This window comes from Pan paniscus, chromosome 4 (assembly GCF_029289425.2).
Source record: "Pan paniscus chromosome 4, NHGRI_mPanPan1-v2.0_pri, whole genome shotgun sequence".
NCBI classification, from domain to species: Eukaryota; Metazoa; Chordata; class Mammalia; order Primates; family Hominidae; genus Pan; species Pan paniscus.
This window is the reverse complement of record NC_073253.2, coordinates 41754469-41778343: the sequence shown is the minus strand read 5'-3', so window position 1 is coordinate 41778343 and position 23875 is coordinate 41754469. Positions and strand designations below refer to the sequence as shown.

Below are 23875 nucleotides of genomic sequence, written 5' to 3'. Positions count from 1 at the left end.
TAGTTTATACTTCTAAAATTACGAATCTCAGTTTGAATAGAGTTATCCATGACTACCAGTTGGCATTCAAGGTTTTTAGAGATTAGAATCTTATTTTGCAGAAATTATATCAAACTTCGAAAGCCAGATAATCTTGGAAAAGGACTTTTTACAGACAACCTCACAAGGAAACTGTTATGGTTACTAAATATAAAACAGGATCGCATTTTTGTAAATATTTTAGCCTCCAAATTTAATGAAAATTTTAAAAATTAGGGCTAGCATTTCATCTTTCCTGCTGGCATCAGTAGCTCTTTTCTCTATTGTGTGCAGTTAGGAGGACTTGCCTTTTCAAGCCACAGAATTCCATTTGCTGGAATTGAGTCCAAAAGCTCAGGCAGGCCTTAAGGAAATCTATGACTTGGTAAACTCATAAGGGACTCTGAGGCTGTACTGGTCTCCTCTTATACAACGGATGTTCATAACCCCCTGATCCTGAAGTTATTCATAGAAGCTCATCTTTCTTGGGGGAATTTTTAATTCCCTATTCTCATTTATATACTTTGGGTAGGGGGCGGATTCTAATTGACTTAAACTAATTAGCATGCCCCCCCTTGAGCAAACTGATTAGATCAGGGATGGGCATATGATCATGTCAGCGTGTGTGTGTGTGTGTGTGTGAGAGAGAGAGAGAGAGAGAGAGAGAGACAGAGACAGAGAGGCAGAGACAGAGATAAAGAAAGAAAAAAATCCTGGACTTTGGCAGGAGCCCCCAGAAGAGAGAATCTCTCTCTCTCTCTCTCTGGAAAGCATAGAGTGAGAGTGAGGTCTTGCAGTTGCTGGAGATGATGGATGAAGCCAACCATGTGGAAAGCAGAAGACAGGGAAATAAAGAAATGAGATCTTTCAGTTGCTAGATCAGGTCTCACCTAACATTGTAATCACTTTTTAATTTTGTGAGCCAATAAATGTCCTTTATTATTTATTTATTTTTGAGACAAGGTCTTGCTCTGTTGCCCAGGCTGGAGTGCAGTGGCAGGAATACAGCTCACTGCAGCCTCAGCTTCCTGGGCTCAAACAATCCTCCCACCTCAGCCTACCGAGTAGCTGGGACTACAGGCGCATGCCACCATGCCTGACTAATTTAAAACCATTTTTAGGCCTGGTGCGGTGGCTCATGCCTGTAATCCCAGCACTTTGGAGGCCAAGGCAGGTGGATCTTCTGAGGTCAGGAGTTTGAGACCAGCCTGACCAATATGGTGAAACGCTGTCTCTACTGAAAATACAAAATTAGCCGGCCATGGTGGCAGGTGCCTGTAATCCCAACTACTGGGGAGGCTGAGCCAGGAGAATCGCTTGAACCTGGGAGGCAGAGGTTGCAGTGAGCCTGAGCCGAGATCATGCCATTGCACTCCAGCCTGGGCAACAAGAGTGAAACTCCATCTCAAAACACAAAAACAAAGCACAAACAAAAAAAAATTTTTTGTGGATACAGAGGTCTCACTATGTTGCCCAGGCTGGTCTTGAACTGCTGGACTCAAGTGATCTTCCTGCCTTGCCTCCCAAAGTGGTGAGATTACAGGAGTGAGCCACCACACTAGGCTCATTTGTTGTTTAAATGAGTTGAGTTCTATCTCTTGTAATTGAATGATCTCTCATTGATGGACTGAAAAAAACACTTGCAACTAAATAGTCCTTAGTATCTCAGTATGTAAGTATTAAAATATTCCTTAGCATAAAAAAGTATTTCTTAGTATATAATTTTCATGGTATACAAAGAATTTTTAAAATTAAGAAAAATGATAATAACCTAATAGAAAGCAAAGAACAAAAACACTTAAAAAGAAATGGCTAATAAATATGTGAAAACTGTTCTATCTTGTTTGTGATTAAAGAATTGTACATTAAAATGGAAATAGGCTACCATTGTTAATAATTGGAATGATGAAGATCAAAAAGTGAGAAACCATACAGGTTGGTGAACAAAGGGCAAACACATACTCAGTACTGGCAGGAGCTGGGGGTTGGGGGTAATAAATTGGAAGGCAATTGGCAATATCTACCAAGATTTTAGGTAAATATATCCTGTGATCAGGCAATTCCACTACTAGAAATTTATCTCACAGATAAATTCCCATGAGTGCACAAACATGTACATAAGAGCTCATTACCATATTATATGAAACAGTAAACTATAGTGAAGGAGCCCAGGGAATTTCTGTGGCACTCTGACATGCTGATATTTTAAATTTAAGACTCTTGAAGGTCAGCAGATGTTGCAAAAGGCTCTCCTCTGATATACCCTTATCAACCTAAGACTGGACCCACCAAAGAGAGCTGAACTGCATCCCATTTCCTCCCTGGAATCTCATTGTTTATTGCAGAAAAGAAGACTGGGGAATGCAACCATGCCCGGATGGACTTTTTCACATAAGACACGGATTGATGCATTGGATTTCTCCCCAGATAGGATGCTGTGTCAAAGCTGACCAAGTATACAATGCTGTCTTTGGGAGGACCGTATAGCATCTCATCATTGTAGGTATGGCAACATTATCTTTCAAAGAAGAATCTAGAATGGCACAAGGAGAATGGCTTATTCTTTTTAGAGGGCAGCAAGGCCAATCTCTGGCTCAATTGGTTAGGCAGGCTCTTCCTTAAATACCTACAACCTGTTCCTGAAATAGCTGAGAGACCTTCAAGGCAGGGGCTCACTGAGAGAGGGGTGCAAGCAATTGACCTCATTGTTGCTGACAGTCTCCTTGGCAGAGGTTTAACACCAGGACATGCAAGTAAGAGGAGAGAGATTTCATAACAGACATGCATCATGGAGGAGGGGTTACCTGGCCTTGTGGATAGACTCTGTGAGCTGGCATGAGTTCTGGAAGGGCGGTGCTTCAGTCAACACTGGTGTCCAATGTTCAAGGAAATCCTAGAACAAAGGAATCACGAGACAAGCTCTTAAGCGTTTGTTGGTACAGACTGCTGTACTGGATGTTCAGGACTCGTTTTTTATCCAGAAGATAAACAAGGGAAGCAAACAGTCACGTGACATCTGAAGTGGGCTCTCTTTCACACACAGATTCATAAAGGATGCTCAACCACAACAAGCAATTCATTGAGTAAAAAAGGTGAATTAGTAACTCACGGTAAAATTACTGTTTCAGAATTTCTTGTTTTGTCATGTAGGCTTAAAGGGGAACATGTTCATCTTTACAAAAGCATCGTAGCAAGCGCCAGCAGGCCAGAGACAAAGGATAAATGACTAAGTTCTTTCATAGACAGGATGGCAATGCAAGAGGCAAGTGTGAGAATGTGGCTTGTCCACCTGCCAGGAGATAATTGCCGCTAGAGCAGGGGTTCCCAGCCTTGATGTACATTAGAATCAACTGAGAAGGGATTGTAAGTCCCCATGTGGCAGCCCAGGCTGATCAAATCAGACCATCTGGAGATAAGGCCTGGCTTCAGTATTTTCAAACCTCTCCAGATGATTCCACTGAACATCCTAGGCAGAGAACCAATTCCCCTTGGAGTGGAACTTTCTTCCATCACTGTAAGGTCTTCAGTCCTCTCATTCTCAGGAGATAAGAGGCTTCTGTTGAATCAATTGATGTTGATACAGCAGAACAATTAGCATAGAAGAAACCTGTAATAGGCATATTACAAATGCAAACATACCTTGGTTAATGCATGACATTTTTAACTTGTCCCCAGGATGTATGGATTGAGGGGAGATCATTCTGAGCAGGGCAGGGAACAATGCTGTGTTGGTCTCCAGTGTCCCCAGGGCCCAGCCCAGTCTCTTGCACAGAGTACACGCTCCATAAACATTTGCTGAAGGATTGCATGACTTTTAGGGGAAATTGCCTGTTTCCAACATTAACCTTTTGCAGAAGAGATGGTGAATAGGTCAACTGAGCACCAAGAATGTATTTATAATGCTCTCCATAAATTGATTGTAGGAGATGTAATATATCCAACTACAACCCATACTCATGGATGTGAAGAGGGGAAATAACAAACACCTAAACATTTAACGTGCTTTAATTTTTTTTTTTTTTTTTTGGAGACAGAGTCTTGCTCTGTCACCCAAGCTGGAGTGCAGTGGCGCGATCTCGGCTCACTGCAAGCTCCGCCTCCCGGGTTCACGCCATTCTCCTGCCTCAGCCTTCCGAGTAGCTGGGATTACAGGCGCCCGCCACCACGCCTGGCTAATTTTTTGTATTTTTAGTAGAGACGGGGTTTCACCATGTTAGCCAGGATGATCTCCATCTCCTGACCTTGTGATCCGCCGCTTTAAAATTTTTAAATAAAGTAACATGAGTTAATTTGTCACTTTGGAAAACAACTGACATTTGGAAACTGTCAAATTGAGAACAATTTCACTGAATTTATGAATAAAAAATAAAATGTGGGGCAAACGTATCACACAGTGGCCTGAACTCTACAGAGAGGAGAACTCAGTAGGCAATGAGTGTGCAACAGTCTATTTCCAGTGTAATAATTATGGATCTGATTTGAATTTCAATTCCATAGAGCATAAAATCCCCAGCAATAGCTTCTTGCTTCCAGGTAGCGACATGGCATAATGCATGTGGATCGCATTCCTGTGCAAGCAATTGGTAGCACACGGCTTTTACTCCAACAGGAAGGGCTTTACTATCTGAAGAGGAAAATGTATACGAAAGACAGAATAAACCTTCGAAGTTTACTTTAATCGAAGAAGAGTCACACAATTCTCTTTGCAAAATGCACCTCTTTTCTTAAATGGTTGTATTTCCTGTTTAAATGCACACCTAGAAATATTTCAATCATGCTATAGTTCTTTTTCATATCTTTAGTGTTATTTTTATTATAAAACCAACATACACATATGGTAAAAGTTTCTAGACAATAAACAATGTAGAAAGTTACTGCTACTAGTTTGAATTTTATTGGTAGTATCTACTACAAAGGAGTAAGGTGATAACTTTTAAAGCTCTCAGTAGATATGTAAATATGAGAACTGGTCACAGAAAATACTAAAGAGTAAAAACAATTAATTAATTTAAGAACTTTATAATAGCCAGAGTCTGTCTTGCCCTTCATTCTTTTTTTTTCAAATGGCCAATTCTCACTCTGTCACCTAGGCTGGAGTGCAGTGGTGTGGTCATAATTCACTGCAGCTTTGAACTCCTGGGCTCAAGTGATCCTTCCACCTCAGCCTCCCAAGTAGCTGGGACTACAGGCGTGTTCTACCACATCCAGCTACTTTTTTTTTTTTTTTTTTTTAGACGGAGTCTCACTCTGTTGCCCAGCCTGGAGTGCAGTCTCGCGATCTCGGCTCACTGCAAGCTCCGCCTCCCGGGTTCACGCCAATCTCCTGCCTCAGCCTCCGGAATAGCTGGGACTACAGGAGCCCACCACCACGCCCGGCTAATTTGTTTGTATTTTTTTAGTAGAGACGGGGTTTCACCGTGTTAGCCAGGATGGTCTCGATCTCCTGACCTTGTGATCCGCCTGCCTCGGCTTCCCAAAGTGCTAGGATTACAGGCGTGAGCCACTGCGCCTGGCTAATTTTTTTTAGTTTTTGTAGAGACAAGGTCTTTCTATGTTGTCCAGGCTAGATTTGAACTCTTGACCACAAGTGATCTCCCACCTCAGCCTCTGAAAGTGCTAGGATTACAGGTGTGAGCCACTGCACCTGGCCTTATTCTATTTTTATTTAGTTTATAACTCTTATATTTGCAAACATTTTATTCATTACACAACAAATCATTTAACAGCTATGAATACAATCCCACTTAATAGAAATATAAATATTCAATGATGTAACTTGCACAAAACATTTAGATATATATAGTGTATGTATATGTATCCAATTGGTTATAACCAGTTTGTTCTAACAAAAGGATTTCAAAATTTAACTTTTTGTACGTATAAAGATAAAAAGATATGGTAATAAAATCTTAAAAGAGTATTTTCTAAAAATTAGCAGGCTAACTTACATTTTAGAGAAAATTTCAAAGCTACAAACTTTTAAAATCTTTACCTTTTAATGGTTAAAAATCATCCATTATAATTTCCCTAAAAATATATACATTTATCTAAGCTATTGGCATGCTTTTGTAAAGATCAAGAATATTAAAAATATTAACCTTTTCACTCATATTTGCAGCTTGTAGCTTCTTTTGCTGTAGGTAACTCTGGAGTGAATTTCATCGTCTAGTCAGCAGGGTGATGTAAGAAAAGCGTTGTCACCAACACTTCAGGACACCTGCGTTACTATACCTCTCAGGTCGTGAAAGAAGGGAGATTAATTACAAGGGTAATTACTTTAACCCCAGCCTGGCTTTCACTGAAGTAGTTAAAGGTCTTGGTGACATGTCCTTTCCATGTCATAAGGGACAAAGGCCACCCAAAGACACTATCTAGAAAAATGTAATTTAATTCTTTTTTTTTTTTTTTTTGAGACAGAGTCTCACTCTGTCATCCAGGCTGGAGTGCAGTGGCGCAGTCTCGACTCACCGCAAGCTTTGTCTCCCAGGTTTGATTGGTTCTCCTGCCTCAGCCTTCCAAGTAGCTGGGATTAAAGGCGTGCGCCACCACGCCTGGCTAATTTTTGTATTTTTAGTAGAGATGGGGTTTTGCCATGTTGGCCAGGCTGGTCTCAAACTCCTGACCTCAAGTGATCCACCTGCCTCGGCCTCCCAAAGTGCTGGAATTACTGGCATGAGCCACCGCGCCTGGCCCTGTCTTTACTATTTATTCAAAGTCTCAGAATTAATGAAGTCGCATGTTAATTTGAAGATTTTTGTCTGGTAAAGAAGCAAATAATTTGTTTTGCACCCAAATGGTAGTTTATATCCCTGTTGAATATTAGCTAGGTTTGTAGTCAACCCTGTAATCTTTTTTCTTTTTCTTTTTCTTTTTGCAGACACAGATACATTCCTTTATTAGGGTAGCCCTTGCACTTATAAAGAAATCTTCCTCAAAAAGGAAGTGTACAAAATGATGAAGCTACAATAGTTTATTTCAACATACTAAACCAAAAAAATAAGAAAACAACTAATTTATTTGGAAAAAAAAAATTCTGTACATGCAAGGTTGGCTTGATTGACCATAATGTATTTCAGCAAAAAAAAAATTAGATACACCACACATAATAAAGCTTTCTATGTACACAGTAAATAGTAAATAACTTTGCTAAGTGACCAGACATTTGAAAAAATGTAAACACAGTTGTAAAACAAAGTACATAAGAATATTGTGACCTTATTTAACTGTACAAAAAGCAATCATTCTCTCCAGCCTTCCATTTTCACTTACATTTTCTTTAACAGGATTAAGCCCCAAATTGAAGGGATTAAATCCTTTCTTCCTAATGCCTTGGGAATATCAGATTCTCTTTCAAATCTTTAACTGTTTACAAAGGAACAGAGCACTTAAAGGGAAATGGTGGGAAAGAAAGAGATTTCAATTCTGTGCCACTCATCTAGATTCTGCTGGGGAAGATTTCCCAAGTCCACTATCAATTCACTCAACTTGGTTTAAAAACATAATACCTGATTGTAGGACTAATTTGGCTTTTATGTAGCCCATCTGCAGCTTTATCATTAAAAATCAGCTCCTGACATTAGCCCTTAGCTCAATATCTACAAATGAAATTTGGGAATTCTACGACAGTGATGTTAGCATATTTAAATGTAAAATGCAAAATGATTAATTTTTAAATATGCAAACTGCTACATTTTCTCAATAATCAATTCATGCACAAATAAAAAATGGCAATAGGAAAAGCAGAAAAATATGGATGTTTCTAAATGAGACAATTATAAAAATTTCATATATTAATATCAAGACAAGACTGGGGCCAGCTTACATTGTAAGAAAAACTATTATTGTATATAATTGGGCAGCAAAACCCAGTCCTGTCTAAAAGCAATGGATCAAACTGTTCTCAAGTCCTTCCTGGCCATATTTCTATGTGCTCCAATGAAACATTTTTAATAAATGCAATCTATCATAGAACTACAAGTTTTTATATTCCTAAATAATGAACTTAACTTTATTATAGCAATGATTTAAATACATGTGCTGTAAAAAAAAGTTGTAAACACTCTTTTTTCTTTACCTGCAAGATATTTTTAAAAGATTACACAACTTCTTGATTCTTTAAGAACTAAGAACCAAAGTATTGAACATAATAAATAAATGTGCAACCTTCAACCTAGTAATCTTAATGTTGCCAAGAATTACCCAGCTTCTCAAATGCTCTTGGAGTCAGTTTTCATTTTATTGTTTTCCTCATTAATTAATGAGTTGAATAAAGTCCTTGTCCTGTGTTTATGTGTATGAGAGTCATGTCTTGTGACCTTTTGGAAATTACATGTGATCATTTTTGAAGGTCATGTACTGAGATGTTTGAGAAGATTAGCCTGGCAGAGCCCAAGAAACTGATTTGCCTGCTCATCTTTTCTTGACTTCTGAAGTGAATCCTGGGTGGTGACAGAACTTGAACTTTCCGACTCTCTAGTTCTTTTGCCCTTTCTACTGATTTTATGTATTAATATTTGTTTTTGTTTCTGGTTTGTACATCTTCAGTGGTGACAGAACTTGAACTTTCCGATTCTCTAGTTCTTTTGCCCTTTCTACTGAATTTATGTATTAATATTTGTTTTTGTTTCTGGTTTGTACACCTTCAGTAACTTACTCCCTACTGGTAGCAACAAAACAATGATTGGGGACTTGCTTTTATGGTCTATTTGGTTATCTCAGTTGGATGAATAAGGGAGACCTGTTCTTTGTTGGGTGAGATTTGACAGAGAATTCGATTTATTAGTCTTTTTTGTTTCTGTTTTGTTATTTTAATGTTTGTTTATAAACAACCTTAAAGCAATCGAGAATTACATGCTATATTAGTCAGGCTTCTCCAGAGAGATAGAACCAGTGGGATATGTGGAAGGGCATTTATTAGGAGGAAATGGCTCACACAATCACAGAGGTGGAGAAGTCCCACCACATGCCGACTGTAAGCTGGAGAACCAGAGAAGCTGGCAGCGTGGCTCAGTCCAAGTCTGAAGCCTCAGAGCCAGGGAAGCCGACGGTGCAGCCCCCAGCCAGGCCTGATAATTCTGAGATCGTTGATTGTCAATCTTGAGTCACACTGGGGGTGAAATGGTTATGCTAGTAAATTCTGGCAGAGATTGTTTCGTTGCTCTTCAGTGGGGAAAGCACTTGCAAGCAATACTCAGAGTGATGTGCCCAAATGGATCACTGGATGTTGTTACTGTATAATCTGAACAGGAACCAACACTTCATGGATGAGTACCATCAGCAAGAAAAGGAACAAAATGGAAGGGTAAATGGTTTTAGGTTAACCCACCAACAGTGCTAGAAAATCAATTTAAAGTATATGTCTTACAGACAGTGGGTGAGACATTAGTACTATTTTCACATACTATTTATTTATTTAGTCTCACTCTGTCACCCAGGCTGGAGTGCAGTGGTGCAATCTTGGCTCACTGCAATCTCTGTCTCCTGGGTTCAAGCAATTCTCCTGCCTCAACCTCCTGAGTAGCTGGGATTACAGGCATGTGCCACCACGCGCAGCTAATTTTTTTTTTTTTTTTTAGTAGAGGTGGGGTAATGCCATGTTGGCCAGGCTGGTCTCGAACACCTGACCTCAAGTGATCCTGCCTCAGCCTCCCAAAGTGTTAGGATTACAGGTGTGAGCCACTGCTCCCAGCCTCACATACTATTTAAATTGCATTTGATGTAAACATCGATGGTTTGTCTTTCCCCCGCTTTTCCTTTAGGCAGACTTTGCCTGACACATTCTCTGTGGTCTGGGGGCAATGCTGGATATTGTTAATCAGCCATCCCTTCCCCACGCTTAACAGAGTTCTGCCTCTTGGGAATGTAAATCTGGGCAGAATGACAAAAAAGGGGTTTAAAGCTAAACATCATAGTAACAGCATCCGAAATGCCTGGCCATGGTTTCCTGACTGAAATCCTTAGCTGCCTTTCATTCCTTGGGACTGCCTGCTTCTTCAGCTTTCCCTTCCATTCTGTTTATATTAGCTAGACCAAGTTTATGTGGCTTACAACCAAGTACCATAACTGACAAAACATCCTATTTTCCAGGTGAAGTGATTTAAGTCAAGTCCTACACTCAGTGGTCCAATCAACTTCTAACCCATGGCTCTTTCTTCATGGCTTCTGGGAAACACGGATTCATAGTGCTCCCTTTGTGCCATTACAGAATATCTCACTTATATTGAAAAATTGACTTCTCTTCACAGAGGTCTTTTCCTACTGAAAAACTTCCTTAAAAGAGAAAAATATTCTAAATATACTTCTAGAAATGACAATGTTTTTGTTGATTGACTTAGATTCAGCTTATTTTAATTACATATATTGTTTGATCTAATGAAGTGTTATGGCAGGACAGAAGGGTGAAATTAAAAATCTGAAAGAAATCTTTAATAATCTTATATACTTAAAAAAGTAGTATGCAAACTGACAGAAAAAGTATTTTATTTATTTATAATATCATTTTGTAAACAATCACACTGTGCACTTTTTAATTCAACAATAAGAACAATTTTTTTTCTAGGGATTTATAGCAAACCCTATATAAAGTGAATGACTTAATACACGAGTGAAGATGACTAGGGTAGAATAATTTCTGAAAATGTCAAATTACAGCACTTGATACAAAGACTGATGATAACTATCTGTACCATAAAAATTTACATGCCATGAAACATTAATTTATAATTTTAAATATACAGTAAAACATAGTTATAAAAAGAGTATTAAATTTATTATAAACCAGTGAATTACTCAGAGAAATATTTATTAAAACCTGCTAAAAACCAGTAAATATTGCAACTGAGGTAAAAATTTATAAGTAAACAAAAACTATCATTTATAAGGACCAAGAAGTAAACAAAAGGGCAGACATTTTCTGATGACTGTGTCTACTCCTTGATATTTTGAAGCAGCTTCAACAAATGTGACTCAATAACCTGTTGAACTAGAACAGATAGGTAATCAAGATTACAGCACAGTGACTATAAAATTTCTTCTAAAACTATCAAATTTAACTTATCCCTAATATTTTCCTAAAATAAAGTTATTTCTAAGCAGGATACATACATAGTCTGAGGGCAATAATACAATGCAATACTTTAAAAAACTTGAAACTTAGTCTGTCACTGAGTAACTGTCCAAGTTACTGGACGTTGTGTCTTTGTTTCTTTATTTTTGAAACTGAAGGAGAGTCCAGAATACAAGGTTATCCTAAGGTTTCCCTATAAATAGTTTGCTATCAAAATATGAAATAAATCTGATAAACAGGTATGCACTTATCCTCCAGTAACCAATTATTTGGGTTGGTGAAAAGTATAGTAACAAACTCATTTCTAGACTTTATAGGAATTTGTGGACTTTTCCCAAAGTTAAAAGTGTATGTCAGGAGTTGGGATAACATGTTTTAGGATTACAGTGATAAAGATGGTTTGGAGTACTGTCTTATACTATTTACAGAGCTTTACTAAGATAGGACACAGGAGTTCTAACATACTTACCACTTCTATAGCCTAGGGCTACAGCTAGATCCATAGAATTATATCCAGAGTCAGTTTCAATTGTTGGATCAGCCCCACTTTCTATACCAAAATAGAAAAAACTACATAAATGAAATGAAAATGCAGATATGTTTGTCTGTTATTGGCTCATGTAAAAATAGCTGGAGAGATTTTTCAGTTTGGAGAATGTTTTTAGGATAGTCTGACAAAGTACAGAGTGCATGGGGTACTTAGAATTTACTTTAGTGGATTGGAGGGAAGACACTTCAAACAAACAGCATCCTCTAGAGCAGCTGAAACTCATACACAATTAAAGATAAAGCTCATGCATAAAGACACTGTAGAAAGAGAACAATAGTGAATTCATTTTCTTTTCTTCTTTTTTTTTTTTGACAGAGCCTTGCTCTGTCGCCCAGGCTGGAATGCAGAGGCGCAGTCTCGGCTCATTGCAACCTCTGCCCCTGGGGTTCAAGCAATTCTCCTGCCTTAGCATCCTGAGTAGCTCGGATTACAGGCGCCCACCTGCCTGGCTAATTTTTGTATTTTTTGTAGAGACGGGATTTCGCCATATTGGCCAGGCTGGTGTGAACTCCTGATCTCAAGTGATCCACCCACCTCGGCCTCCCAAAGTGCTGGGATTACAGGCTTGAGCCACTGTGCCTGGCCACATAGTGGATTCACATGTGACCCCCCAAATGAAAGCAACAAGGATAAAAGGTCCAATTGCAGGTGTGGTATGTGATGGAGCTGCTTCTCACATGGGCAACTTTTGGTGGCAGGTGCTCTAAGGGTGAAGAGCAGCAAGATTCATGTATTTAACAATAGTTAATGATTCTCCTGAGTAGTACCAGGGGAGGCCAGGTCGAAAAAATAAAATCAAGTCCTCACATGGCATTTTCTAAATTTTTATCTGCTTACCTAAGAGCATCTTTACACATTTCACATGATTTCCATGTACAGCATAAAGCAGAGGTGTTCCTCCATTCTGCAAAATGAAAAGGTGATTCAGAGTTTTTCACGGTGAGCAAGACTCAAGTAATTTAATGCTGCTGTGAGAAGTTTTACTAGAATTAGACATACAATCATTTAAAGTAATTTTAATATTTTGTGAAGGATACTTAAATAAGAACTAATAATTGAGTCTATGATATTAACTTTTTCTTCTATGTATTTAGCTAATTAATTATTCTTCTTTATTTATTCTTTTATTTATTTTTTAGAAATAGGGTCTCACTCTGTCACCCCGGCTGGAGTACAGTGGTGCAATCACAGCTCACTGCAGCCTCAAACTTCTGGGCTCAAGCTATCCTCCCGCTTCAGCCTCCCAAGTGGCTGGGACTACAGGTGTACACCACCATGCTCAGTCTATTTCTCCTTTAATAAAACTTACTGCATCTCTCCCAAACCAAATAAATTCTAAAACTTGCTAGAGTCATTTTAAATTTAGTATTACAAACTTACCCAATCATATTCATTTACATCAACTCCACAATCAAGCAGCATTTTGACAATATCTGTGTAGCCTTTACTACAGGCCAACGACAGTGCACTTTCTCGACCTTTTCCTAAAAGTTGGGGATCAGCACCCTGGTATGGAAGTAGAGATAAAAGACTTCTCAATTAGTTTAAACAAGAATATTGTTATTCCTGTCAACAATAATTATAGTTCAACACTAGGCCTGGTAATGTTCTGGGCTTAATAAAGAAATAATGGAAACTTTTACTCATGGATGCTTTTATTGAGATTGCCTGGATGCCTGCCTTCCTCCGTCCTGTATCAATCCTAATTATCCTTTCACTCTGGAGTCAAGTCACAGCTCCTCCATGAAGCCTTCTCCTTCAAAGCTGACAGTACTTCTGTTCCCGTGGGATGTAGAGGGGTCTGGGCGTTAAATTATTTCTCACTGTTGCATGTATGATTAGTCTTGCCTTCCCAACTAGATCCAAGTTCCACAAGAATATGAAAAGCATTAAACTTTTTTTGGTAGCCTCTACCATTATATCTAGCTGGCTGGATATATAAAAACTCTACTAAAGACTTAACTGAACTTAAGTAACTATACATATACATTTTCTGAGGCATTTTCCTTACATTCTGAAGTAGGAACTCTACCACAGCTATTTGCCCGTGTGCTGCAGCCCACATCAGAGGAGTAAATCCTTCTTCATCCGTGTGATTGATAACATTTTCTATTTAAAAGAAAAGCAATTTTTGTGATCTAATTTAACAACCATATCTTAATATCACTATGAAAAACTGGCATTCCGAAGAGTTGATTATAATACTCAGTAAAGTTCACTTTGTGCTGACTTTTCATTGGTGTCCTATTGCATGTTGTTGTAATTTGTAGTCTGAGTGTATTAAAATATGCCTCGATGTACATAGCCGGGTTCAGATAGCATATTACTTAAAGTATAAACTACCAGACATGACATAATGCCAGGTACAAGGCAGTCAGGAGAACACTGGTCCCAGAATCAGGAGACCACAGTTTGAATCCTGGCTCTGTCACTTTCCAGCCATGTGACCCTGGGCAAGACACTTAATTTCTTCAATACACAGAATTCCTTGCTTATCTCAACGTACAGTTGGGAGGATCATAATAAAAGTGAGATTATATGATAGCCCTCAGCATTACAGAAATATATAAACTTACTGAATCTTATTAAAGCTATCTTCTACTCCATAGCTAACATTGCTGCCTGTGAATTTCTCTCATTCTTGTGGTTTGCTAACATAATGTTATGTGGATGACAGATAATATAATGTGAATGAATAGTCTGAAATACAGTACCATGCAATTCTACCTTGAACCCCATTTTCTTCCCTAGATTGTCTACTAGTTATTAAGTCCACAGCCTTTTCCCTAAATTTATTTAGTAGATTGAAGAAGCCTCCAAATATTCATAAACAAACAGAAATATAAGATTCTTTCTTAAAAAAAGGACATGATTAAGCAAAATAAAACTCTTTGATCAGACTCCCTGTATTCAATAAACAGTTTTGGGACAACTGGCTAACTTTTTAAAGCATGAAAATAAAAATACAGCTCAATCTTTACTTCATTACAACAAAACACATTCCATATGAGTTAAATATTGAAATGTAAAAAGGAAACCCCAGAAGTTCTAGAATAAGGAATGAGTGAATTTATTTATAATCTTGAAATGGGAAATCCTTTCTAAGCAAGATATACAATCCAGAAGTGACAAAGAAGAAAATAAATTTATGACTTACAAATGTTATGCTTTCAGAACTTCATAAAGGAAGTCAAAGGAAAAATGACAAGCTGGGGAACAATATATGCAACATAAACAACAACAACAACAAAAGCTAATTTCCTTAATTTAGAGTTTACATACTAATATATAGCAGGCAGGTCACATGCAAAAAATTCCAGTAGACCATAACTTAAAAAATGTAAATGAAACTACTCTGACATTTTTCACATGTCAGATTAGCAAAATTTGGAGTCTACTAATATCCTGTATCAGTGAGGGTGTGGGGAAACAGAAACTCTAGCTCTTGTGTGAGGACACACATCTGGTTATATATATAAAATATATATTTACATATGTAAAAAAATACGTGTATATATATATATATATATATACCCTTTGACCCAGCAAATCTACTTGTGGGAATCTGCCCTATAGATATACTTTTGAGTTTTAAGTATGAACTTAAAACTTAAGGGGGGCAGTTAAAAAAAAAAATAACATAGAACACGTACATGCAAAAAAATGCACACTTATGGAACTATGAAAAGAATAAAATAGGTCTTTAATACGTGCTTATATGGAAAGCTCTCCACAGTATTCAGTGTAAAACGGTGCAATGTAGTGTATATTTTCCCTTTTGTGTAAATAACAAGCACATACACATTCTCACACATAACCCGAAACATAAATAGAAATGTTTTCAAAAAAATTTACTGAAAATGTAAGAAACTTATAACATTTGCTTTTGGGGAAAAGGCAACGGTGGTAAAGGAACTTTTGCGCTTTATATTCCTTTTTTTTTTTTTTTTTTTTAACTATCCATTGGGGTCATCTGCCTGGTGAGTTTATGTAACTATTTGTTTTTGTCTTTAGGACTTTCTTATATTAAAATAAAACAATAACAAATCTAATAAATCCTATTGAATTTGTTTAAGTATTTTTAAATAGGCTATTACCTTGTTCAATACGAGTAGCCAGATAGAGCATCTCTCCCTGAGCAGCCAACTGGTGAACAGACAAAGCTGAAAGAGTATCATAAAATGCTTCATGCATTATCTATAGGGTACACTTGCATCATCCCATGGTTCGTGTTTGTGTCACCAATTTTCTTTTCCAAAACAAAAACGACAATTTTATTGTTTTAAAAATATAACTTAAAATGTATCCTAAAATTAAGGCTGGGCGCAGTGGCTTATGCCTGTAATCTCAGCACTTTGGGAGGCAGAGGCAGGTGGATCATTTGAGGTCAGGAGTTCGAGACCAGCCTGGCCAACGTGGCAAAACCCTGTCTCTACAAAAAATACAAAAATTAGCTGGGCGTGGTGGCATGCGCCTGTAATCCCAGCTACTTGGGAGGCTGAGGCTGGGGAATCACTTGAATCAGGGAGGCAGAGGTTGCAGTGAACTGAGATTGTGCCACTGCACTCCAGTCTGGGCGACAGATAAAAAAAAGTACCCTAAAATTACAAGTACTCATTCTGTATCTGAGAATTGATTCATATTTATTTAAGGTAATTCTGATATCTACAATTTTATTTTTATGAGACAGGGTTTCGTCATGTTGCTCTGGCTAGCCTTGAACTCCAGGGCTCAAGCAGATCCTCCCACCTTGACCTCCCACAGTGCTGGGGTTACAGGCATGAGCCACCATGCCTCGGCCTTTTTAAAAAATCTACAAATTGGTATTATCAATGAAATCTATTCTGAAGAAATGGCTTAGATATTTAATTTTTAAAATGCTATTTCTGCATCCAAACTTATCAGGAAGATGGGTCTTAAGACATGAAGACACTCTTTTGTCTTTTTATTGACTGACCCCATTGTGGTCTTAAATATTTTTATTTCAAGATTCTATGGGGTTTTCTTTTTACAAGGAATGAGGTCACAAATGGAAAAACTGGCCTTGAGAGTAAATTTATTTATTTATTTATTTAGAGACAGGGTCTCACTTTATCACCCAGGCTTGAGTGCAGTGGTGTGATCTCAGCTCATTGCAGCCTCAACCTTCTGGGCTCAAGTGATCCTCCTGCCTCAGTGCCCCAAACAGCTGGAACTATACAGGTGGGCGCCACCACGTCCAGATAATTTTCGTATTTTTTGTAGAGACAGGGTTTTACCATGTTGCCCAGGTCTTCAACTCCTGAGCTCAAGCCTCAGCCTCCCAAAGTGCTAGGATTATAGGCATGAGCCACTGCGCCTGGCCTGAGAATAAATTCTTGAGTGTAAGCCTAGCTGTGGCTAATTAGCTGTGTGATGTTGGATAAGTTTAAACATTTTTGTCTGTAACATGAGATGTAAATCAAATGATCTTAGGTATTTGTTTTTAGCTCAAAAATTCTATGGTGGATTATTTTAAGACAACTTCTTTAAAGACAATGCCAAATAGGGAGAGTTCTTAAAAATTAGTAGCATTTGATCATTGACTTCAGTGATACAATTGGATGGCCTTACTACAGAAGGAAAAGCAATTGGTGTCCTACGCAAATTTATCTAAGTAAACCAGAAATGGCCTACAGGTGGGGTAAGAGTCCTACAGGAAGATTCTTCCTAGCTCAGTTGGTACAGTATATGACTCAGAAATCAGGAGGGATTTAGTGTTTCCAAAGAAAAAACAGATTTTGTCATGCTTTAGAATATAGATATATTTATCTTACATTCTCAAATACAGTGACTAACAGAAATACAGTTAAATACTAACACAAATACAGTTGCTGTTTTTCTTTTTTTAACATACTTATACTATATAGAATATTTTTGTATTTTAAATAGAAAAACTTCCTCTAGAATGATTCTACCTTTAAAAAATTGTGGATTCAAGGTGTTAAAAGAGGTGATTTCATATTCATATTATATTCACATTGAAAATTACAATGCAAATCACTCAGCTTTTACTACAAAATCATTTATTGATCAGTGATCTGGTTTATAAGTAAAATGTGAAGCCTTGAACTCTAAGAAGATGAAAATACAGTGTCTTAATTTCAAAGGGCTCAGAATTATTATTTTTAATCTCTATTTATTATTTATTAACTCACTATTTTTATAGTAAAACTTTTAAGTTTTCATAATTAATATTTTAATCTGTATTTGCTCTCAACAGAGAAATATAACACATGAACTATTTATTTATCACTGATTGATTGGAATCATGGTCTCACTCTGTTGCTCAGGCTGGGGTACAGTGGCATGATCACAGCTGACTGCAGCCTTGACCTCCTGGGCTCAAGTGATCCTCCTGCTTTAGCCTCTTGAGTATGTGGGACTACAGGTGTTTGCCACCACACCTAGCTAATTAAAAAAATTTTTTTTGGTAGAGATGGGATCTTGTTATGTTGCTCAGGCTGGTCTTGAACTCCTGAACTCAAGTAATCCTCCCACCTCAGCATCCCAGAGTGCTGGGATTACAGGTGTGACCCGCCGTGTCTAGCCCCACATGAAATATTTAAAAATGCAAGAATATATGAAAAAGTTTACAACTGCTAAAACTACTAGGACATCACTTAAGCTTTCAAAAAAGTTACGTATAATGCATTTATTTATTTTTAATTGACAAATAATAATTGTGTATATCTATGGAGTACAAAGGGGTATTTTAATATATGTTTACATTATGGAATGATTAAAGCCAATTAACAAATCTATCACCTCACATACTTATTTTTTCGTGGTGTAAACATTTAAAATTTACTCTTTTAGCAATTTTGAAAAATACAATGCATTATTATTTTTTATTTTTATTTTTTTGAGACAGGGTCTCACTCTGTCACCCAGGCTAGAGTGCAATGGTGCTATCTCAGCTCATTGCAACCTGCTCCTCCCAGATTCAAGTGATCCTCTCACCTCAGCCTCCCAAGTAGCTGGGAACACAGGCATGTACCACCACACCTGGCTATTTTTTGAAATTTTTTTATTTTTTATTTTTTGAAATTTTAGTTTTAGTAGAGACAGGGTCTTGCTATGTTGCCCTGGCCAGTCTCGAATTCCTGAGCTCAAGCGACACACCAGCCTCGGCCTCCCAAAGTGTTGGGATTACAGGCTTGAGCCACCATGCCCAGCCTTCAGTGCATTATATTTATTATAGTCACCACTGTGTACAATAGGTCATTAAGTAGTCCTCCTGTCTAGCTAAAACTTTGTATCCTTTGATCAGTATCTCTACCTTTTCAGCATCTACTCCCCTCTCCCAGCCTCTGGTAAACACCAGTCTACTGTGTACTTCCACTGAGTTCTACTTTTACAGATGTCCCATATAGTGAGATCGTGTGGTATTTGTCTTTCTATGCCTGACTTATTTCACTTAGCATAATGTCCTGCAGGTTCATCCATGTGTCGCCAAGTGACAGAATTTCCTTCTTTTTTAAGGTTGAATAGTATTCCATTGTGTAGTATAACACATTTTCTTTATCCAGAAAATATGCATTTAATGAAATAACGTTTTAAAGTCAAACTCTTGAAAGTATTACATTAAGAATAAGAATATAGTAATACATCAGTGGCAAATACTTACAATTTGCTAACAGAGGTGTGGTAGAGACCTCATTTCCTCTGTGTTTGTTGGTTAAAGTAGTTGACTGTTTTATGGGTGAGAAATGCTTTGTTGTAGAGGGGGTGTAGACATGCCTTACTTGAATTCCCGGAGAAGGAGATGTATGGATATTGCATTCAGCTAAGTAAAAAACAAATGTAAACACATTAAAAGCATTTCAGTAAGAGTTCTATGTCAATGTCTACATTTAAAAAGAAATACATGAGATGTAATAGCTTCAATTAAACTATCAAGTGATACTAAATTGTTTTTATCATTAAAGTCCATACTTCCTTGTTTGCATAATGGTTATTCAAAAAAAAAAAAAGTCTAGGCTGGGCATGGTGCTCATGCCTGTAACCCCAGCACTTTGGGAGGCCAAGGCAGGTGGCTCACCTGAGGTCAGGAGTTCGAGACCAGCCTGGCCAACATGGTGAAACCCCATCTCTACTAAAAATACAAAAAATTAGCCAGGCACGGTGGCACACACCTGTAATCCCAGCTACTCGGGAGGCTGAGGCAGGAGAATTGCTTGAACCCAGAAGGCGGAGGTTGCAGTGAGCCAAGATCTTGCCACTGTACTCCAGCCTGGGTGACAGAGAGAGGCTCTGGCTCAAAAAAAAAAAAAAAAAAGTCTATATAACCATAGTGAAAGTTCTGGAAGAAAATATATTAATCTTGAGTGATGTTATCCTAAGAGAATAGTTTTATTATTCAGAGTATCATTATAAAAGCAAATCTAGAGCATGATGACAAACTTCACTGCATTAAAGCATAGAAAGTGAATGCACATTAAATATTCATAGAACAGGAATATTCAGGAATGGATATTATGCTAATTCATTTCTAAAAGGAACATGATTTTTTTTCTTATGATTTTATTTTTTGAGACAGAGTCTCACTCTGTCACCCAGGCTGGAGTACAGTGGCACAGTCTTAGCTCACTGCAACCACAGCCTCTGCGGTTCAAGCAATTCTTGTACCTCAGCCTCCCAAGTAGCTGGGATTACAGGCGGATGCCACCATGCCTGGCTAATTTTTGTATTTTTAGTAGAGACGAGGTCTCATCATGTTGGCCAGGCTGGTCTTGAACTCCTGACCTCAAGTGATCTGTCCACCTCAGCCTCCCAAACTGCTGGGATTACAGGCATGAGCCACTGTGCCTGGCCCTACGATTTTAAAAGGAATAATAGAGAACTTCATTAGGGAATTTGTAAACAAATATTAAACAAGAAGTTTTTTAAAAAATCAACATGTACTTCCTTTAAATTAGATATTATATAATCTGAAATTATTTTAATTTTGGTTTCTGTGAGATTCCAGAAAATCATATTAAAAAATGACTTCTAAACTGTCTTCCCAAACTCAAAATCTCATGATTGGGAAAATAACCCAAATATACAAAAACAAAAACAAATGCAGATATTTATACCATAACTTTCAACCTTTAAATAGGACAGATGCCACCTCCAGGTCAGAGTTAACCTGATCTTGAATATTTTTACTATCTTCTTCATTTAAGGACTTCACAAATCGAGAACACACATTCATATCAAATCGGTTAGGCAATATGAATTTCATTCCCATGGCAACACCCTGAGCTGACCCTTCTTCTGAATTTGGGTCCAGTGGATGTTCTATTTTAATGTCTGGCATGCCAGTTAGGCTATAAGTGCTGGGACACTCTTCCACTATCAGCTGGGCTCCAATATCCAGATTTGTTGATGTAGCCATGATTTCAACTGTAGTTTCAATAACTAAAACATTTCTTCATGATTTCCTCTTGGTTTTGTAAGAGCAGTATCCAGCGTATTCTTGGAATCTGGATATTTAAAAATCTGAAAGAAAAAGTTAGAAAATTAAAAGTATTCTATCAACTTAGGTAAAAACACACAAAATAATCATCTTCAATCAAGTATTGTAACAATGCTCTTGAAAGCACCTACACATAATAGAAAGAATATAATGTTCAGAGGTAGAGAAACCTGGGTATGAATCCAAACTTCGCCATTAATTAGCTGTGTGACCTGTAGAAGTTACTCAATCCCTCTGAGCTTCCGTGTCATTTATAAAATACGGATATCACCATTAACCTTATAGGGTTCTGGTAAAGACCAAATGAAATACTGTACAGTGATATTCTCACCTCCATCATTAAATTCCAATACATTTTAATTACTGTTTCTCCCATTTCCTGTATCTGAATATTGCCAAATGGATAAAAGATCAGGCTAACAATGAAAATAAACTTTAATCTCTTACCTAAGGTTAGTTCTTTAATATGCTATGTTTATATAGGTGGCCCTTAGTTTGAATTTAAGAAATGATAATTCATGTTGTATCCAAGTTTATTGGCATTGTTATCTATAACACCTGTGATTGCTAGACCATGAAAGGCTTTACAAAGCTTTGGTTTTGATGAACTGAAGGTACATTTATGAATTTTTGTTCAGATTACGCATTAGCAACTTAATGTAGGTTTTCATGAAACATAAAGTAGGTAGATTATGGATTGGCTTTCCAAGATGTATAGTTGTCTTAGATACATTATCATTTGGGACAGGAAGGAAATTAATAACATCCAGTTAATTTTTTCATGTTAGGGTTAATTGCCTCTTAGAAATTTTGAGAGGGTGCAGGGTGTTTCAAAATTGGAATTGGAATTAAAAGAAAAATGCATTAGGATCGCAGTGGAGCAAGGGTCGCCAAACCATACATTTACAGATAACCACCTTCTACAATTTTAAAAACATTTTCAAAGATTAATCTTTATAACAATCCTTTGAGTAGGCAGGTCAGGTAATCATATGTCCACCTAGGAGGGGAAAAAAAGGAAGCTCATGAATTATGAGGGCTTACTCAGCTCTTCTGACTCCATCACTCTGACCATTAAAATGAGGCAGCACTAAACAAAGCCAAAATCTCCACGAGAGAGTTGAATAAACAACACATAGTATAGTAAGGAAAAAAAAAAGCAGGAAGTAAGAAAGTTAATACATTTGGGCAAAAAGAAGGAAACCAGAAAAGAAAATTAGTTCAGTGATTCAAAGGGAGATGGATGTGCAATGCATTAGTCCACGCGTCTTAAAAGGGACTGGACAACATGAACTGTGTTTCCTGAGGGAAGAACCATCTCCCCCTTTCTCCTATCCAGCGGTTGGCTAAGTGCAACTCCCCTAAGCTCTCTGAGCACCCTGCATGTATCTGTATTTTAGCATTTACCATTCTTTTGACAATTTCCATTTAAATAACAGCTAAATTGAAAACTCCCCTAGGATGGGGACCACTCTTACTAATTTTTGCACACAGAACAGTACTTGGTCCTACCAGGTGCTCCATAAATGTTTTCTGATCTTAACTTTAACAATTTTTTCCATATTCTTTTCTATTTCTAACATTTGCTGATTAGACCTGGCTTTCCACTCCCAACATCGCTACTAACTAGCTGAGCACTCCTGGACAAATAAATAATACAAGTTTTCTGAAATTCATCTATTATAAAAAGGTGTTGAAATAGGCCTTTCTAATATTCTTTCCAGCTCTAAACAGCTTCCATGTTACAAATCAGGGTTTATAGATGGAATTACAGGTCTTCGAGAGGAGAATAGCAAATGTGCTTAGGGGAAGGGGGTGGGTGGAAAATGAACGCTTATCTTGGCACAGCAGTCTAACGAGAGGAGAAGCAAAGTTAATTGGTAGGCCAAAATTTTGAAGAACAGGAGAGGGAGGCGGGGGTGAGGGGAGTGGGGTAAACAGGACTTAGAAGAGGTGGTGAGAAAAAGGGGGTAAGGCAATCGATAGCTAGGTTCACCTCGATCTGTCAGAGCCCAGGGATGAAGGGATAGAGAGTCTACGGAGATAAAGTGGGCAGCTATGCTAGTTCCTGTGGATGCTAATAACAGGAGCCCCTCGTTTCTTCCTGATCCTGGAATTATTCTACAAGGAGAGGAAGGTGCTATGAAAATAAATGATGCCTCACAGGCGACAGGTGTCCCAGCGTCCCGAGACAGGAGCCCGCTGTCTCCCGCTGGAGGGGAGACTCTTGCAGGAAAGAAAGTCCGTTCTGTCGCCACCGGCCAGCTGTGCCCGAAAAGTCCCAGGAAGAAACTCTCGCTCATCCGCGGCGAGCGGATCCCGGGCACAGGGGCTGGAGGCCGACCCGGTGAGAGTGCAAGGTCTCGCGACCACCGACGACGGCAGACAGCGATTCGGGCCTTCCCATCTGAGGCCAGCTTCAGTACAGGCCTCCAAGCCCGGGCTTGTTTTGGCCGCGACGTCACTTCCGATTTCTTCTTTCGCCTTCTGGCTAAAAAACGTTCCGCAGCAATGCAGCTGAAACTTTCGGGTTTTCTTTTTTTTGTCCCTCTCTCCTTTTTTTTAATATTTTTATTTTTGCCGCCTTTACGCTCCGAGGCCCATCCTGCCGCAGTACTACACAGACAGGGTCATTTCAGTTGACGGTTCTGGGTCACCAGAGCAGAGGAAGCCCCAATTTCGCCCTCCGGTCACGCCTCCTACTCCAGATCGCCCCGCCCACCTGACCCGCCTCTGCGCCGCCGGGCTGCGTGAGTCTCAT

General features: G+C 38.3%; 1 protein-coding gene across 2 annotated transcripts; it reads right to left on the bottom strand.

The window, feature by feature from the left end:
• Positions 1–10480: 10480 nt before the first annotated feature.
• Positions 10481–23866, bottom strand: ANKRA2 (ankyrin repeat family A member 2). Of its 2 annotated transcripts, none has more exons than XM_034959957.3 (9): positions 23279–23866; positions 20732–21137; positions 19282–19440; positions 15731–15796; positions 13645–13742; positions 13014–13139; positions 12471–12537; positions 11553–11633; positions 10481–10999 (listed from the first exon to the last, which is right to left on the bottom strand). In XM_034959957.3, the coding sequence occupies exons 2-9, from the start codon at positions 20814–20816 to the stop codon at positions 10944–10946; spliced, it is 738 nt and encodes a 245-aa protein (XP_034815848.1). In that variant the 5' UTR covers positions 20817–21137; positions 23279–23866; the 3' UTR covers positions 10481–10943. The 2 variants fall into 2 exon arrangements, with proteins under 2 accessions (XP_034815848.1, XP_003810525.1); XM_003810477.5 differs by having other exon boundaries at positions 20745–21137; positions 23279–23830.
• Positions 23867–23875: the final 9 nt, after the last annotated feature.

Bases quoted from the DNA above. Each gene is read 5' to 3' on its own strand.
- ANKRA2 (XM_003810477.5), bottom strand. From the start codon at position 21,033: ATGGCTACATCAACAAATCTGGATATTGGAGCCCAGCTGATAGTGGAA. The intron at 13,140-13,644 runs GTAAGGAAAATG...CTTCCATACCAG, and splicing joins TAGAGTTCCTACTTCAGAAT to GGTGCTGATCCCCAACTTTT. The intron at 12,538-13,013 runs GTAAGTTTGTAA...TTCATTTTGCAG, and splicing joins ATGTAAATGAATATGATTGG to AATGGAGGAACACCTCTGCT.